This window comes from Balaenoptera physalus (assembly GCF_965194825.1).
Source record: "Balaenoptera physalus genome assembly, chromosome: 19".
Classification (NCBI taxonomy): Eukaryota; Metazoa; Chordata; class Mammalia; order Artiodactyla; family Balaenopteridae; genus Balaenoptera; species Balaenoptera physalus.
In genome coordinates, this window is record NC_138900.1 from 34,171,802 (window position 1) to 34,189,952 (window position 18,151).

The following is an 18,151-nucleotide window of genomic DNA, read 5'->3' on the forward strand; positions in this document are numbered from 1 at the left end:
TGAAATTACTTATTTATTTGCATGTTTATTGCCTGCTGTAACCCTTCCACTTTGAGGACAGGAATCTTGTCCATCTTGCTCAACTGCATCCCTGATAAATACAGTGCCTAACATGTCATGCAATAAATAGTTCTTGAATGAATGAATGACCACAAGGAAATGAGCAAGAAAGCATTTTAATCAAGTATAAATGTAGTCAGTGCCTTACAGATTTTTTAGAATTTCCAGAATACCTTGTTTGTTTTACGATTTATGGAAGTTGGGTGACATGAGAAAAAATAATCAAGGGAGAAATACGTACTTAAGGTGTTAGGTATCTAGGAAAGAGGTATATAAAGCAAGAAATTCCATTATTTGGTTTCTAGTTGGTTCTGTACATACCTTATTTCCCTCTGAATCCTAGAGGGAGAGCTAGCTCGTTGATTACTGCATCCCTCGTTAGTGACCAGAACACTCCCCGGAAGGTAGCGGATGCACAATAAGTATTCGAGTAATGAAAGAACCAAGCAGGAAACGAGGAATATGCGAATGAACCGACTTGCGCGGACAGGCTGCAGTTCCTCCCCAGGGCAGGAGGCGGCGCCAGTGTTACGCCCACTCGGCCGCCGTCAGCTCTTGGCCCCTCTGGCTGACCGTCCAACTCCAGGTTCTGAGCCCGTGCAGGAGCTAGCCAATAGAAAACCGTCTTAGTTATGGGGTCTGGCAGAAGTATCCAATGAACGTAGTGGGTCTAGGCAAGGGGCGGTGCTAAGAGGAGAGGCTCAAGGGAGCGGTTAGAGGTGGGAGTTGGAGCTGCGGGCCGGGAGGGGGCCGCGGAGCTGCGATGCTGACGGGGCAGCGCCGGTGAACGGAGCTGCCGCCCGACATGAACTCGCTGGAGCAGGCGGAAGGTAGGGTGGGCCGCCTGGGCCGGTTCCGGGCTTCTCCCGGAAGCTGGCGGGGCTCCGGAGGGGCCTGAATCGTGGAAACCTGGTCCGGAGAGAGGAGGCCGCGAAGAATGGACTGACGGGGCCCGGAGCTGGGGGCGCGGGGGCTGGCCCAGGGACCAAGGGGCGGCTGTATCCGGCCGGTCGCTGTTTCCGGCGCGCGTGGCCTCAGCCGGCGCTTGTGGGGGGGCGTTGCGTCAGTTCCTCCATTCTCCAAGCTTAGACCAGGTAGCTTCTCGTCCGGGCTGCTTATATTTCTCATTCATTAGCAAACATTTTTACTTCGTGCCTTGTAGTATGCTAACTCACTTTATTTTTTTCTGATAACTGCACGAATTGTATTCCTGATTTCTGCCGTGGTTTCTGGTGACTGCCGGGGTAAGGGAGTGCCTCTTGGTCTCCTTTTCTAAAGTTCAAAAAACGCAACTGAAAGTGATACCCCACCTTGCTCATTCAGAGGGAGTACCTTGGACGCCCCTGTGTTGTGGAACCAGGCGTCGGCGCTCCAGAAGTGCCAGGAAGATCAACTGTAACCTCTTGGGAGGGAGGAAAGGGGAGCGTCTTTGCATATCCACCTGTTAGCCGTATCAGAAGTCCAGACTGAAAGCGTAGCCATTAATTAAATACAAGCGCTGGAAATCGGAATCGGGTAATTGCGTTCAAATTGACTTCGAAGACTTCGGTGTTAGGTAATAACGTTGTTCTGTCTAATAGGGAGTTTTTGGTTCCATCGGAATTAAAACTCGACCTGATTTTGATACTTTATTTGCAACCCCCAAATTTCTAGCTTTTGGCACCGGCTGAGGCTGCTGTTGATTTTCCACATACCATTTTATGACGCTTCTAAAAGTGAATCGGCCAGTTTCCTTATATGTGAAATTGGAATTAAAGAAACCAAATGTATTTGTCAAGTGCTTAAAGCTGTCGTAGTAAAGAAGTAAACAGTGCAGTGATACATGTAAGTTGGTGTGCAAGACCTGAAGCAGAGTACCTAAAATTCATCTTAATAGATTCAAACTAGTAAGAGTAGCTAATTAGAAAATTGAAATCTTTTTACCTAGATCTCAAGGCTTTCGAGAGGAGACTTACTGAATATATTCATTGTTTGCAACCTGCCACTGGACGTTGGAGAAGTAAGTGCCTGGATGTTTTTTAAGGGAAAATAAACTTAAAATTGATACTTTTATTCCTGCCTAGCAATGATTTGCTTCTCTGTAAAACTTTTGTTTTACAAATGCTTGCAAATCTTTATTAAACCATAAGATTCCCTTTCATTTGGACAGTTTTACATTTATTTAACATTGTAAATAATGGCATTATAAAGAAATTTTAAGAAAGTGACAACCCTAAGAGAATAGTATTATTTTGTGTGGTTGAATTTTTATTTTTACATTAAAATACATACACTTTTAAACAAATATTACAAATCTTATAACCAGCACATGTAATAAAAATTTCAGTAGTCTGTTTAGCAGTTTTACAATTTTGCCTACGAACTATTGAAATAAAGTTTGTTAAGGAAAATGATATTCAACGAGTGCTGTAAAATATGATTTGAAAGTATTGTGGTTACTGCCCCATGGAAATATATAGGAAATGCAGATGAATATACAAGTGATGACCTCAATAAGCAAAATACTTTGCTAATTTATGTTGGGACGGTCTTAATTTCTTGGCTGTTCCTTGCTGAAATTTAATTTCTGCCAAGAAGGAAGTACAGCAGCACATGTTGAGGACATACTTTATTTTGAAGTATAATTCACTTTGTGGGACCAAACTGAAGAGCCCTATTGAAGTTAAGGGTCTTCTCCTATGTCGAGATTTTTTGTGTAATTTTTATTAAATCTATTTGCAAAGTTTTAGTCATATGCTACAGGAATTCTGATTGGTAAGAATTCACAAGTAATGATTTTTCTCAGGTTCTCCAGTTTACCTAGGAATTACCCCCAAAACCTTGTTTCACTGTTACTTGAGAATCTTTTAAAATGTATATGATGCTTTTCTATCTTATAAAGTGTAATGAACACACTTTTTCTCTGATTCACGGTCTAAGTGCTTATATACAAATGCCATTAGCTTGTTCAGTGAACCAAAGTATGTGTATGAGGTCCCTTCTGGTGGGTTTGATTTTGCTTTTGCTTCATTTAAAAAAAAAGAAAAATCTGTATACTTTAGCGTGTTTCTTATTGGAAATGTAGAATTATAAGAAATTTAGTTTAATCTGTTCTGAGCTGAGAACATAAGTTTGAAATTTTGAGTATTATTAAATACCTAAAATGAGATTGTTTTTCTATGGTTTGTCTCTTCTAAAAGTATATCACCACGAATTCTAAATAAAGTTTTACTATATTTATGTTGCACTTTGCAGCTTGATCTCTACATTTTAAAAATGTATGCATCCCAACTGAAAGATAGTAACTGATTGGTCTCCAGAATATTAACTAGGTCTTGGTGCCCCTTTATTATTTTTTAGTAATACCATATATTCTTCTTTTAAATAGGATTTTTTTTTTTTTTTTTTGGCTGTGTTGGGTCTTCGTTTATGTATGAGGGCTTTCTCTAGTTGCGGCAAGCGGGGGCCAGTCTTCATCGTGGTGCATGGGCCTCTCACTATCGCGGCCTCTCTTGTTGAGGAGCACAGGCTCCAGATGCGCAGGCTCAGTAGTTGTGGCTCACGGGCGTAGTAGCCCCGCGGCATGTGGGATCTTCCCAGACCAGGGCTCGAACCCGTGTCCCGTGCATTGGCAGGCAGATTCTCAACCACTGCGCCACCAGGGAAGCCCTACCATATATTCTTAAGTTTTACTTATGACCTATATAGAATTTCTAAAATAATTCTAGCTTAGTGGGGAGAAAGAAACTTTTTTGAACTTCTACTGTCAATAATTTCTACCCCAGCCTTCCTTAAGTCCCTTAAAGAAAATCTGACACTGATTGGTGTGCGCCACACTTCCTGAGATTGACCTTTGTTTAATTCAACAACAAGCAGTTGTCTGCAAGGCAAGAGTCTTTAGTCCAAATTCTCAGTGCATTCATGAAAGAGTCTTTGTTTGGTTTGTTTACATTTAAAAAATGAGGTTTTTGGGGTGGTTTGGGGGGGTTGTTTTTTGTTTTGAATTTATTAGATCTGTAACATCAGTGTAAAGCACATTGAAAGTTACATAAGAAAATCTTACATTAAAGTTTTACCATCTTGGTTCTTACTGCTTTCAATTTCATTAATCTTCAGAAATTCTGACTAAAGTAATAAGGGGGACAGTACCCTCCTCAGTTACTAAGGTTCACATTGTTTCAGAGAATTCCTCAAGGTCATACATCAAGTCTCCTAAGTCCTGAGTGGAGTACATTTTCCATTTAATGAAGTGCTGCATCCTTTGGCTGTCATTTATTAAGAACTGGTGGTAGTATCATATTAATAGCTTATTTCGTTACTAATTTCGTGTTTATCTTTCATCAGTGCTTCTTATAGTGGTATCTGTCTGTACAGCTACTGGTGCCTGGAACTGGTTAATAGATCCCGAGACGCAAAAGGTAGAAGTTTTGATTTAAAATCTTTAACAGATTGAGACAGTGGATATAGCAGTGCTTTGTTCTTTGTAAAGTATTAATCAAATGCTACCTGTTAGTACTAGTAGTGATATTAATCATTGTATTAAAAATACGCCTTATCTTAATTTGCTTGAGAAAAACTTTGGCTGGCTGCTGTGGGTTAAGTATCTTTGCAGAGAAAAAAGCCTAAGAAATACTACCTCACTTATATTACTTCTCATTCATTTCTGAACTTGTGTACAGTTTTTACATATCTCATTTTTACATATTTCAGTGTAAACATTGTCTTTGTTCTGTTTTGTTCATTTAGTGTCATCAGTGCCAGCTTTTAAAAATTATAAAACAACATTTTCTTCTATGAGTTATCTTTGTTAATTCCTTTCCTCATCTCATAAAGCATTTGAGACAACCTTGCAGGAGACATTATGATAAAATAGCAAATGTAAATGTAATAAGCAGTCAAGACCAGTAAAAACAGAGTATGAGGTCAAAACCAGGAAGGAAACCAGGTCACTGATATCATAGGCCCTGTGGGCCAGCAGAATTGCCAGGGTTGAGTTTTAAATTAGTCTCTAAAGTCACAGCTAGTTCCATGGTTTTCATTATCTGTGAGAACACATTTGTAAGTTCTTTAAGCTAGCAAAGCTTTTCTTTCTCAGCATTTATCTTTTTAAAAGAAAAATTCTGCCTGAAGTTTAATATAAGAAACACTGAGAGATCTCCCACTGGGCACTGTCTAAGAATATTCCTGTACCAAATGCAATAACAGATTTCATAATGTTATTTCTTGAAGCATCCTTTGCTGAAAGCTGGTAGCATGTTTCTCAAATTTCTATCTCTTTCTACCAACTTGTGCCTTAATTTCAAACTTGGGCTTTTTTATTAGAGAAGTAGTCGTCTTCAATTTTTCAGTGAAGTTTTTTTCCCCCAGTTCAGGTAATTTAGGTAGTAATGGTGTTGTAGTTTTCACAAATTTAACCCTACTTCCCCTTGTAAACTGTAATTAGGTATACTACTTCCAGTAGCTTTATTTACAACCTTTTGGGTTATGCAAAAGAAAAACCTAATAATAAGGCTTTTGTCAGCAGTCTAAATGGCAGTTCAGACAGCCAGGGGGTTATTTACCATGTAGTCTCCCTGACTGTACCCACTGAGGTGGAGATACAAAAGAATAGGAAGCAGGGGAGGTTGGTGGTGGGATTGCATGTTAATAGAGGGGTTTCTATGATGGATAGGAAACTCTCCTGTATGTTCATTTATAAAAATCTGATCTTAAGGCTGCGCTTGGTACTCATCTTTAGGGGAAGAGTGAAGGAGGCTGGCAAGAAGATTAAAAAAGGTCTATCTTGGGAAATGAATCTGACTTCTAATTGTGAAAAATATAAGCTGATTTCAGCTAGTTGAGATCTTAATAAAACACAGAATTAAATGTAATTTGAAATAGGCCCAAAACTCTGTAGTTAATATAATTTTCTAAATTAGGTGAGAATATAACTATTAGCTTAAGGGTTGGCTCTTTATATTTCACTATTTAATAACCTCAAACCTGACAAGAGTTTGAATAGCAATTGTCTGTAAGAGGACTTGCAAACTCAAAAGCCAGTGGCTAGCTGGAAGAACACAAGGAGAGAAGGAATATGGCAAACTGGAAAGTACACGAATGCCTGAACTAAAGGAGGAAACTGTTACCTGGATGCAGTTGATTGTTGCCATGGAGGAAGGAAGGCTGATACTGACTGGTCTAATTAAAATTGAAACTCTGTATGTGCTGATCTTGTACAGGGCACATAAAACATAGGCACATAATTCCTGTGGGAATTAAACTGTCCTCAAAGGTTTAAGAAGACATTACTCTGGAATATTAAACTTTCTTCAGGATCTCGTCCTTCTGGGAGCTTCTTCCTTCCTGATGTTTTCAACCTGTCAGCTCTTCATTTGACAGATTTATTTAACCAGTACCATGCTAGGCCAGTGTTCTTCATAAGTTTAGTTCTCTGTCTTGAAACAGGTACACATATCTTATGAGAGTGGAGCGCAGATGCCCTCAGCTTGGTTCTGTTGCTCCCATTTAGTTTCTAGTCCATTCCATTTCTTTTTCTAGACTCTAAATACTTGTCTTCTCAGTCCACATTCCGACTCCCCAGTAGTCTGGCTTCAGTGCCTACTCTTGTTCCAATCCTGGATCCTGTACCCTTGTCCCTCTACCTACTCTTAGAATTATGTATGCTTCTGTTTTCTACTGTCAACTGATTATTCTCCGATCTTAAATTAGCCCTTTGTTTCTCTTGAACTCTAGTTTTTTATGGATAGCTACTAATCATTTTCCCCTGCTGGGTTGTTCTGTGGCCATCTAAATCTAGTAGCTTCAAAACCAAACTCATGTTTTGCCTCTTTCAAAGAGAAAGGGAGATGCTGGAACTGACTCTTAACAAGATATGTAGGAGCTAGCCAGGTGAAGAGGAGAAAAGGAAAATGGTAGCACAAGCGTGCAAGTGTGGCAGGAGATGATTAGACTGAGACCAGGTTATGAACGGCAGAGTTTGCTCACCTCTGCTTTTTAACAGGGAAGATAACCAGATCACGTCTGACTTGTGTTTTCATTGAGAATCAGAGGCCTCATCTTCATTCATTCAACAATATTTGTTGAGCACCTATATTTGCCAAGTGCTGTTTCAGGTGTTGGGAGAATAATGATGCCCACGACAGTGTCCCTTTTTTCGTGGAACTTGTAGTCTTCTGTTTTTTAAATTACTTCTCACTAGGAAGGGTTCAGTAAATATTTTTGGTAAGGTGTTTTTTTATTATAGGAGTAAATTCTTAATGGTTGAAGCATTTGGAATGAATGGAGGGAATATTGCTACATTGTCTTGCTACACTGAAGATATAAAACATACATTATTTTAATTTTCATAGTATAGCAATATGGAGAACTAGGATTTTTGGAAGTGTCCAGATTCTCATACTTTATCTGTTTTGTTTTGTTTTGTTTTGTTTTGGTGGGGGGCCGTGCCACGCGGCTTGCGGGATCTCAGTTCCCTGACTAGGGATTGAACCCAGGCCACAGGAGTGAGAGCCCAGAATCCTAACCACTAGGCCACCAGGGAACTTTCCAAATTCTCATATTTTAGATAATTAAATGTTATATACATTCATGCACAAGTGGGGAGGTAGGAATCAGTATTGTTCTAAGATTTTTAACATTTTTATATTTCCAACTCTTCTTTTACAGGTGTCCTTCTTCACATCATTATGGAACCATCCATTTTTCACCATTAGCTGTATCACTCTAATAGGCTTGTTCTTTGCTGGAATACACAAGAGAGTAGTTGCACCGTCAATGTATCCTTTACCATGAATTGAGTTTTCTTCTCTGAACTAAATTAAACCACCTTCTCAATCTCTAGGTGTTTTTAAAAGCTTACTCTTCAAATATAAATTTTCCTTTGACCACATTTATTCAGTATAGCTGCTCGATGTCGAACTGTATTAGCAGAGTACAACATGTCTTGTGATGATGTAAGTATTTTCATTAGAAAACTGTAGACACATGTGAAAGGACTGAAGTCTGAAGTTTTGGCTTAAGTAAAACAAACATTTTATTAACAGTAAATTGTCTCCATGGAATTAATAGGGGGGATATTCGTTGTACAATTGATCCTAAGACACTTTTTTTTTTTACGTTGTAACATCTCTGAAGATTGACATGCATCTAATAATCAATGGTGTCTTACAATTAAATTGGTAGAGTTGAGAGTTTAATCTTTCTTAATGACAAAGTCATGATCCATCTTCTAATTGAAGCTATCTTAGATTCAAAGAAATACAGTGGTCATTATTGGCCAAAAATGGCTCAGTGGGAGTTGGTTTTGTAAACTACTGTTAAGTATCTCACACTGTTCCATATGTAGGATTTTAAATAGAGTCATAGATTAATTGACAGACTGTGGACATATGAACGTACCGTATTTTTAAAAGTTGATCACATATCAGTATAAGAATATCTCACAATTTTGATTTATTTATAAAAGCATTTTTACCTTCAACTTAAAAAACTATTAAGTAATACCTACCCAGTATAGAAAACTAGAATAAAAAGCCAAAAAAAGTATTAGGGCAGGAAGACAACTGGATCAATGGAAGAGAATAAAGATTAAACACTTAGATTTTTTAAAAATTAGAAGATAAGGGTAGTCTTTCAAGTCAAAAGGGAAGAAATAGGCTATTTATAGTATTGAGACAGTTGGCTCTTCATTTGGAAAAAGATGAATTTAGATCTCTACCTCACATCAATTAAAAAAACTAAATTCCAGGTAAAGTCTTAAATAGATTTAAAAAGACATATACATCCCACCATAAAAGCATTAGAAGAAAATACAGAAGAATATGTTTATAACCTTGGGATAGGAAAACATCTTCTTAAGTCACGAAACAGAAATGCCATAATGGAAGAAGTTGGATACATTTAATTGCACCAACATTTGAAGATTTTGTACAGCAGAAGACAAGAAGTTAAGCAGTAATTAGAAGAAATCATTTGTAAGGTACCTAATAGATAGAGGGTAGTATCCAGAATTTTTGAAGACCTATTAAAAATCAATAATAAAAAGACAAATAGTACATTTTTAAAATGGAAAAGGTAAGTCGTATCACAGAAATGGAAATACAAATGGCCAATAAACATGTAAAGACTGGAGAGCCTCATTTTGTAATCAGGGAAATGCAAAGTAAAACTGAGTTCATTTGTATTACCTGTCAGATTAGTAAAGATTAAATAACTCCAGTATTGTGGTGAAATGATCCAGCCATACACTGCTTGTTGGGAATATACATTGATGCAACCATTTTGAAGGGCAATTTTCATCGTTCATATAAAATGTAATATGTGCATATCTCATGACCTAACTATTCTCCTTTTCCCCAACTACCCTGGTTGGGGGGACCATCCACATGTACGCAAGGAGGCAAGTACAAGGTTGTTCATTGTAATATCCTTAGCAGTAGTGAAAAAAATGGAAATAATTTTTGTTTCTCAACAGAAATTTTGTTTCTCAACAGTGGTAAAATAGGGTGTGGTAAAGCCACATCATAGGTAATCAGAAGTAAATCTATAAGTATGGACATGGAAGTATCTCGAAGACATACTGTTAGGAGCAAAAAGTAAATTATCAAACAATATGGTCAGTTTGGTACCTTTTTTTTTTTTAAGTTTTAATTATGTAAATTTCCAAACATAAAAAAGCAAGGAGAAGAGCTAAATGAACTTCCTGTGTATCATTGGTCAGTGTCAACAATAAATCAACTCATGGCCATTTTTTTTTTTTTTAAATCTTTATTGCAGTATAATTGCTTCACAATACTGTGTTAGTTTCTGTTACACAGCAAAGCGAATCAGCCATGTGCATATACATGCCCCCATATCCCCTCCCTCTTGGGCCTCTCTCCCCTCCTCCCTATCCCACCCCTCTAGGTCATCGCAAAGCCCCGAGCTGATTCCCTGTGCTATGCTGCTGCTTCCCACCAGCCAGCTATTTTACATTCGGTCGTGTATATATGTCGACGCTACTCTCACTTCACCCCAGCTTCGCCCTCCCACCCCTTGTCCTCAAGTCCATTTTCTATGTCTATCTCTCTTTTTTTTTTTAATTTACTTTTGTTTTATTTATTTTGACTGCATTGGGTTTTTGTTGCTGCGCGCGGGCTTTCTCTAGGTGCAGCGAGTGGGTGCTACTCTTCCTTGCGGTGCGTGGGCTTCTCATTGTGGTGGCTTCTCATTGCAGAGCACAGGTCTAGGTGCGCAGGCTTCAGTAGTGGTGTATGGGCTCAGTAGTTGTGGCTCGTGGCCTCTAGAGTGCAGGCTCAGTAGTTGTGGTGCGCGGGCTTAGTTGCTCTGTGGCACGTGGGATCTTCCCAGACCAGGGCTCGAACCCGTGTCCCCTGCATTGGCAGGTGGATTCTTAACCACTGCGCCATCAGGGAAGCCCCCTATGTCTACCTCTATTCCTGCCCTGCCTTTTTTTTTTTTCCTAAGTTAATTTTTTTTTTTAAATGGTGCTTTATTTTCATAAATAGAAGGTGAAGTAATTACCATTTCAAATAGTTAGATTTGAATATTTCCTATTTTGGTGCTTTTCTCTTCCCTGAAATGCATTCAAAGCCTTGGTTTTTTTGTTTGTTTTTTTGAATTTTTGAATTTAATTTATTTTTTATACAGCTGGTTCTTATTAGTCATCCATTTTATACACATCAGTGTATATATGTCAGTCCCAATCTCCTGATTCATCACACCACCACCCCCACCTGCTGCTGCTTTCCCCCCTTGGTGTCCATAGGTTTGTTCACTACATCTGTGTCTCAATTTCTGCCCTGCAAACCGGTTCATCTGTACCATTTTTCTAGGTTCCACATATGTGCGTTTATTCCTGCCCTGCAACTAGGTTCATCAGTACAGTTTTTTTTTTTAGATTCCATATATATGCGTTAGTTTATGATATTTGTTTTTCTGTTTCTGACTGACTTCACTCTGTATGACAGACTCTGGGTCCATCCATCTCACTACAAATAACTCAATTTCGTTTCTTTTTATGGCTGAGTAATATTCCATTGTATATATGCACCACATCTTTATCCATTCATTTGTCGATGGACATTTAGGTTGCTTCCATGCCCTGGCTATTGTAAATAGTGCTGCAGTGAACATTGTGGTACATGTCTCTTTTTGAATCATGGTTTTCTCAGGGTATATGCCCAGTAGTGGGATCGCTGGGTCATATGGTAGTTCTATTTTTAGTTTTTTAAGGAACCTCGATACTGTTTTCCATAGTGGTTGTATCAATTTACATTCCTACCAACAGTGCAGGAGGGTTCCCTTTTCACCACACCCTTTCCAGCTTTTATTGTTTCTAGATTTTTTGATAATGGCCATTCTGGATAGAATGCCCAGAGATAAACCCATGCACAGATGGGCACCTAGTTTATGACAAAGAAGGCAAGAACATACAGTGGAGAAAAGACAGCCTCTTCAATAAGTGGTGCTGGGAAAACTGGACAGCTACATGTAAAAGAATGAAATTAGAACACTCCCTAACAGCATACACAAAAATAAACTCCAAATGGATTAAGGACTTAAATGTAAGACCAGACACTATAAAACTCCTAGAGGAAAACATAGGAAAAACACTCTGACATAAACCACAGCAAGATCTTTTTTGACCCACCTCCTAGAGTAACGGAAATAAAAACAAAAATAAACGGGACTTAATTAAACTTAAAAGCTTTTGCACAGCAAAGGAAACCATGAACAAGACAAAAAGACAACCCTCAGAATGGGAGAAAATATTTGCAAATGAAACAACAGACAAAGGATTAATCTCCAAAATATACGAACAGCTCAATATCAAAAAACCAAACAATCCAGTTAAAAAATGGCAGAAGACCTAAATAGACATTTCACCAGGGAGGACACACAGATGGCCAAGAGACACATGAAAAGATGCTCAACATCACTAATTACTAGAGAAATGCAAATCAAAACTGCAATGAGGTATCACCTCATGGCCATTCTTATTTCATGTGTACCCCTGCCCACCTTCCCTGTCATCAGGTTATTTAAAAACAAATCCCAAGTGATGTATTTTACCCTCAATCAGTATGATACAAGCACCAAATTTTTATTCATATATGTGAATGTAAATCCATAGAAAACAATCTGGAAGAATTCATGCTAAAACTGGTTTCTTCTGTAAGAGGGCTAGTATTTGAGGTGAATGGAAAGGATGACTTTAAGCTCATCTTGTTTGAACTTTTTATAATGAGATTACATTAATGTCTTATGTAATTTAAAATAGATTTAAAGTGGATTAAAACCATGATATTTTTATACAGTAGAATACTATACATTCTATATTGTAATAGCAATATAAAAAGGTACAAGCTGCTGAAACATAGTAATGTTGATGAATTTCAGAAACACGTTGAGTGAAGTAGATGAGAAAGAACACGCTGTGTGATTCCATTTACTTAAAGATCAGAGAGAGACAGATTAATCTGTGGTAAGCAGTTATGTAGGGAGTGGGGGGTACCATTGACCTTGGAGAGGAGCATGGAGGAACTTTCTGAGTGGTGGTGATGTTCTGTAGCTTGATCTGGGTGGTGGCGACATGGGTTATATACGTTTGTCAAAACTCAGAAAACCGTACACAAGATTTGAGCATTTTATTGTGCATGAATTATACCTCAGTAAAACAGTAGAAAAATTAGTACCAAAGTTCTACCAAGATATCAAGGAGTTATCAAAAACAAAGTGGAAGTGAGAATTGAGAGGGAGCCAGAATCCTGACAACAGTTGACCTGAGGATAATAAAGTGTGTTTCTGAAAGCCACCTAGAATTTTACCAACCAAAGATAATCACCATGTTTTATATTTTATTGTGTATTCGCATTTACTTTTATAAAGGAAAGATGTTATAGTCAAGTTTATAAAGAACCATTAAAAAAATTAAAAGATGTTACGAATTTTTCAAACCAGCTTCTTTGACCCAACATTAGGATTTAAGAGCCACCATATACTGAAGGTTAACTGTGTGAAAGGTCCCAGGCCTGTTTTTTTATCTGCATGATCTCAAGATCTTCCATTTTGTTTAATTACATACTGTCACACTTTATGGACGCATCATAATTTAATCCCCTGTGTCCACACTTTGCATGTTATATATGTTGTGCATTTTTCACTAGAACTTAAGCTCCGTGAGGACAAGGAACTTTGTCTAATTCATTACTGGGTCCCTGGCATCTCACAACGTCTGGCACATTAATGGGCACTCAGTAAATACTGAATTAATAGCACCTTAGATGTACATCTTTACCCTTGCATCTAGTTTCCTTCAGATAAATTCCTAGAAGTGGAATTGTTTGGATTATATGGTATATGCTTTTTTTTTTTTTTTGATAAATATGACGGCCCTGTAGAAGAGTTGTATCCACATACACTGAATACCAGCAGTGTATGAGTGTCTATTGCTCCAACCATTGGTTTACATTTTAACTTGAGGAAATTAAAGTTTTAATGTTAGAAAAAGGGAAAAATTTTTGTTCAAATACATCGTTTTATTTATGTTTTGTGGACTTCATTTGGTAAGGGGCATAAATTAGTCTATATAAGTCGGGATTTTATTTTATCCACTGGCTTGGTTGGCTGATTTTCTGGTAGCCAGTGGGTAGGGAATTCATCAAATAAAGATTTTATATGTGTGTTTTAAAGTACTAAAGATTTTAGAAGAAAGTTCCACACAAAGAACACTTTGAAAATATAATTATTAATTGCTTAATCTTGACTAAATATAGGGGGGTGTTCTAATGCCCTTTAAGATCTCTGGATAAGTGGTGGTGTTCTTAATAGAACTGTATATTTTTAAACTTTTTTTTTTTTTCATTTTTACAGACAGGAAAACTAATTTTGAAACCTAGGCCTCATGTTCAATGACAATCTGCACTCATTGTTATGGGACTTAAAACAACCTTTCTTCAAAAAGTGATACAGCAAAAAGCCATAAAGGATTGCTGTTACAGTTGGATATGTGAACGTCATAGCAACAACTGACAAGAAATGTGCAATATTTACCCAGATTATCTTCATGATGATGACTCGCGTAATCAGTGCTTTGGTACCTTTGATTATTTGTGTTTCAGTATTAGTGTCACTTTAGTACTTCAGATCCTGCAAAGATTTTTGCAGATGAAGTATGTATGTATGTTACTAAGTTAAACTTAGAAACAGAACCTCATCCAGTTTTTATAATGTATTTTTGTAAACTACTGTAAATAGCAAATCAGTGCCAGTGTTAAAAAGGAAACGTTATGTGGACTTTGTTCTCCTGCACCAGTGTTTCAGGAACATCTGCTTGCCATCTCCACAGCTCTTTAAAACCAGCTATTACGTATAGCTGCGCCTTTCACTCTTACACTCCTCTCTTTTAATCATAATGCAGGAAAAACATCAGATTGAGCTTAGACTAAGGAAAATTCATCTCCATTATGTTGTAAGAAATTATAGGTGTTTTGAGAAACAGTTTTTGTTAAACTAGATAGTGAACTTCAGCCACTATTGTGATATTTTCCAGTTCATTGTTTTCATTTAATGCTAAATATACTTTATATTTTTTTAATGATTTTAAGAACACTCCAAAGGCTTCTGAATAGACAAGTTTAGTTATAAATTATGTATTGTCTGGGGAATTTGATAGTCATTGTTTTAGATAATGGGATTTTATGCTGTTACACTAGTATTGTGCAGGTGTGATTGATCAGCCACACCATCACAGGGATAACTTGGGAGCAGTGCCACAAACTAGAGTCTACAATTCTCACTGTTTAGAGAGAGTTAATGACATACTGTGTATGCATATTAGCCACATGTACTATAACAGCCCTTAAAATTAAACTATTGGGATTGTTGTAAATATTTTAAAGAACTGGAGGTGCCTTTTACCTGTTTATTAGAAGATTTTGAAAGGTTTAAATTATTTCATGAGCAATCTTTTAAATTTCATTTAACATAAGGCTGAAAATTCAAAAATAGGACGAAAGAACTTTTTAACAAGGCTGCCGTTTATCTTAAATGTGTTCATCTTGGCTTTCACGTGTGTAAAATTTCATTCTTTGGACTGCAGCAATAAACCCCTCTGCTCCTACGAAGTTTTAAGAGGGTATTCCATATATTCTGCATTGTTTTATTTCCTGTAAATTTTGTAGGTAAATATGTGCATAAAAATAAATACTTTATATATACTTAGTGATTGGGCTTTTTCCTTGGTTTATTTTAAGTCTGTAACTGAAAAAAATTTTAAACCTACTGTGTGTGTCAGGTACAGGCTAACATAAAATGAGTCAGATACAGGCTGAGTAAAATGAGATACTTTAACTGTGTGTCCAGTAGAGCAAATTTCAAGTAGCAATGGAAGGTACCCAGTTTATTAGGCTGTGAATACTTAAAATATTTCTTTTTTTAAAAAAATATTTATTTATTTATTTCGCTGCGCCGGGTCTTAGTTGTGGCATGTGGGATCTTCATTGTGGCATGCGGGATCTTTTAGTTGCAGCATGTGGGGTCTAGTTCCCTGACCAGGGATTGAACCTGGGCCCGCCCCTGCATTGGGAGTGCGGAGTCCCAACCACTGGACCACCAGGGAAGTCCCCTTTTAATATTTCTTATTCATCATTGTCTGATAATATTTGGTGTTTAATTAGGAAATGCAGGTTTTCTCAAAAATTAAGCTCTACAAACCTGGATCACTAGTTTCCTCCAAGAGTACAAAGCTGAAGAGGGATTTTATGTGTCCTAAATCCTTTTTGGAATCATCAGCTACTTTGTGCATTTAACAAAATCCTTGAATCTTTTCCCCTAGAAAAATATGTCTGTGTATGTACATATACTGTGCATGTACTTGGAGAGGTTTTCAAGGATTTCCTGATGCCAGGCTACTTGGAATCCATTGGCTCCAAGAAGGAAACTGTTGTTACAGTTCCAAAGATTTTTCATACCTTTACTTCTAACAGAACAGTTCATTTTCCAAAAAAGTCTTTGCTCTGGTTGAAATGGCCCAGGGATCCTTGCCAGGTTAGCCTCTCATTGCCAGCACCCCCACGCTCTCATACGCTCTTCCACACTGTTAGGAAAGGACTGTTGAGTCTAGTCCTCTAACTTTACAGGTGGGGAGGACAGTCGTAGATTTTCAAAGTGACTTTACTCTACGTCCCCATGGCTTATTGAAGACAACCAACATCAAGCCTCTTGACTCCGATTGAAAGGATGTTTGTGTGTGTGTGTTGAACTTAAGTCATGAGCCATTATAATGGTATGGTTAAGAATGTAGACTCTTAAGCCAAACTGGATTCTGATCTCAGATCTACTACTTGCTAGTTTTGTAACCTTAGTCAAATTAGTAACCTTAGTTTTTTCATTTATAAAATGGGTATAATGCCAATCTCCTCAGTAGAGGAAGATAATGTATAGGATATAGGTATATCGCCAGTCATCTTATATTGAGTATTAAATTGTTAATTCATGGAGAGCACTTAAACCGTGCTTGGCTACAGAGTCAATGCTCAGTAAATCTAGTTGTTAAATATTAAAAGTAAAAAAAGGAACAAAACAAAAAACCTCATTGTTACAACTTTACCTAATATCAACATCTCAGTTGAGATAGCCAGGAGGAAGTTGTGCTTATCTTTTGAATCAAGCAAACTCCTGAATACTGGATTAAATACAAAGAGAAAGGCTATTTGGCCTCGAATGATGTAAGAAACCAAAAATGGTTCTAGGTGTTTTCTCAAGCAGCTTCACTGAAAACATTAAGGCTGTGACTGCCTGATAGTGCTGCTTTTTGAGTGGCTCTTTTCTCCTTTAGAACTGGACTCTTGATGGGCATTTTGTAGAGACTTGAGTCTCTACATCCTTCTGGCTGACAGATGCTCTGCCTTCATCAGCAACTAAAGTGGCTCTATCATTTCCTCTCCTGTTGAAACCAAAGAAACTTGAGTCTCATTCTTTTTCCAGACTAAACTTTCTATGTGCTTTACATTAGGTAAGTATAATTTCTGTCTTTTTCTACTAAAAATAGGTGTACCTTGTCTGTATCATAGAACACAAAACATTTTTTAAATTGACGTTTTTAGTGAATGTGTGCTATGCAAGTCTGATTGTGTGAGAGAGAAAACAAAGTAAAAGGATATCCATTACCTGAAAGTTTTAGGTGTGCTCTTTCATCTCCTTTGTACACTGCCCTTTAAGTGGCAAGTGCTTTGTCGGGTATTTGTGTGAGGAAGAATTTTTGCACTCTGAGAACTTGTTGTCTGGGGGGAATACAGACCAGTGATTGAGCAGTTACCATGTGGTTTAAGTGCTATGAGGTAAAAGTGGGGGATGCTATAGGAGCCCAGAGGAAGTGGGCCAGCCCAGACACAGCTTGACAGAGGTTATTTCCTTCTGATCTGAAGGGTCAGTCGTGGGGGTTAGGGGTGGGGCAGAGGCAGTTCTTGAACTTGCCTGGCGGCGAGGAGTTGGAGAGGAATTGTGGCAAGAGCTGAGGCTGGAAGTAAGTAGGCATCTGGGGTTGGGAGTCTCGTGAGGGTAGTGGCAAGCCACCGAAGTGTTTCGGTAGGGAAGTGACTTAACTGGATTTGCATGTTATGATCATGACTGCTACTGTGTGGACTGAAGGGCCATGCCCTGGAGGGCAGTTGGGAACTGCTGCTATATAGTCCAGGTGAGAGATGAGGGCTCCTGAACCAGAGAAGTAAGAGCTTTTAGTAGTCAAATGAGTGGGACTTTGTGGGAGGCCAAGAGAGGGAGCAGCTGAGCATAACGTCTACCACTTTTTCCATCCTGGGTTACCTGTTACAGAAATAAAGTTTCGATGATCACCGATGATTGGGAACTATTTTATCTTCTTAGAGAGTCCCTATGCTCCAAAGCATATTAAAAGCTCCAGGTGGTCCTGCAGTAGAGAAACCTGTTTCCCTGACATTCTGTGAAATGCCTGTTAACGTTCACTGTGGATATTTGGATATTTGTCATGATATTTGTCTACCAAGCTTTTTTTGAATGCCCTTGCTAGGTGTGGGGAATGCCAGCTGAATGAGTCCAGTCTCTCCGAAGACAACCCAGAAAACTTCCCTCCTTT

At 38.0% G+C, this 18,151-nt stretch overlaps 1 protein-coding gene across 1 annotated transcript; it reads left to right on the forward strand.

Moving 5' to 3' along the window:
* Positions 1–737: 737 nt before the first annotated feature.
* On the forward strand, positions 738–15,265 carry CNEP1R1 (CTD nuclear envelope phosphatase 1 regulatory subunit 1). The gene is made up of 6 exons (XM_082438356.1): positions 738–890; positions 1,988–2,059; positions 4,384–4,457; positions 7,705–7,814; positions 7,937–7,991; positions 13,912–15,265. Exons 1-6 carry the CDS (start codon positions 866–868, stop codon positions 13,951–13,953), a joined length of 378 nt encoding a protein of 125 aa, XP_082294482.1. The 5' UTR covers positions 738–865; the 3' UTR covers positions 13,954–15,265.
* Positions 15,266–18,151: the final 2,886 nt, after the last annotated feature.

Bases quoted from the DNA above. Each gene is read 5' to 3' on its own strand.
- CNEP1R1 (XM_082438356.1), top strand. From the start codon at position 866: ATGAACTCGCTGGAGCAGGCGGAAG. The intron at 2,060-4,383 runs GTAAGTGCCTGG...ATCTTTCATCAG, and splicing joins TGCCACTGGACGTTGGAGAA to TGCTTCTTATAGTGGTATCT. The intron at 7,815-7,936 runs GTATCCTTTACC...ACATTTATTCAG, and splicing joins AGAGTAGTTGCACCGTCAAT to TATAGCTGCTCGATGTCGAA.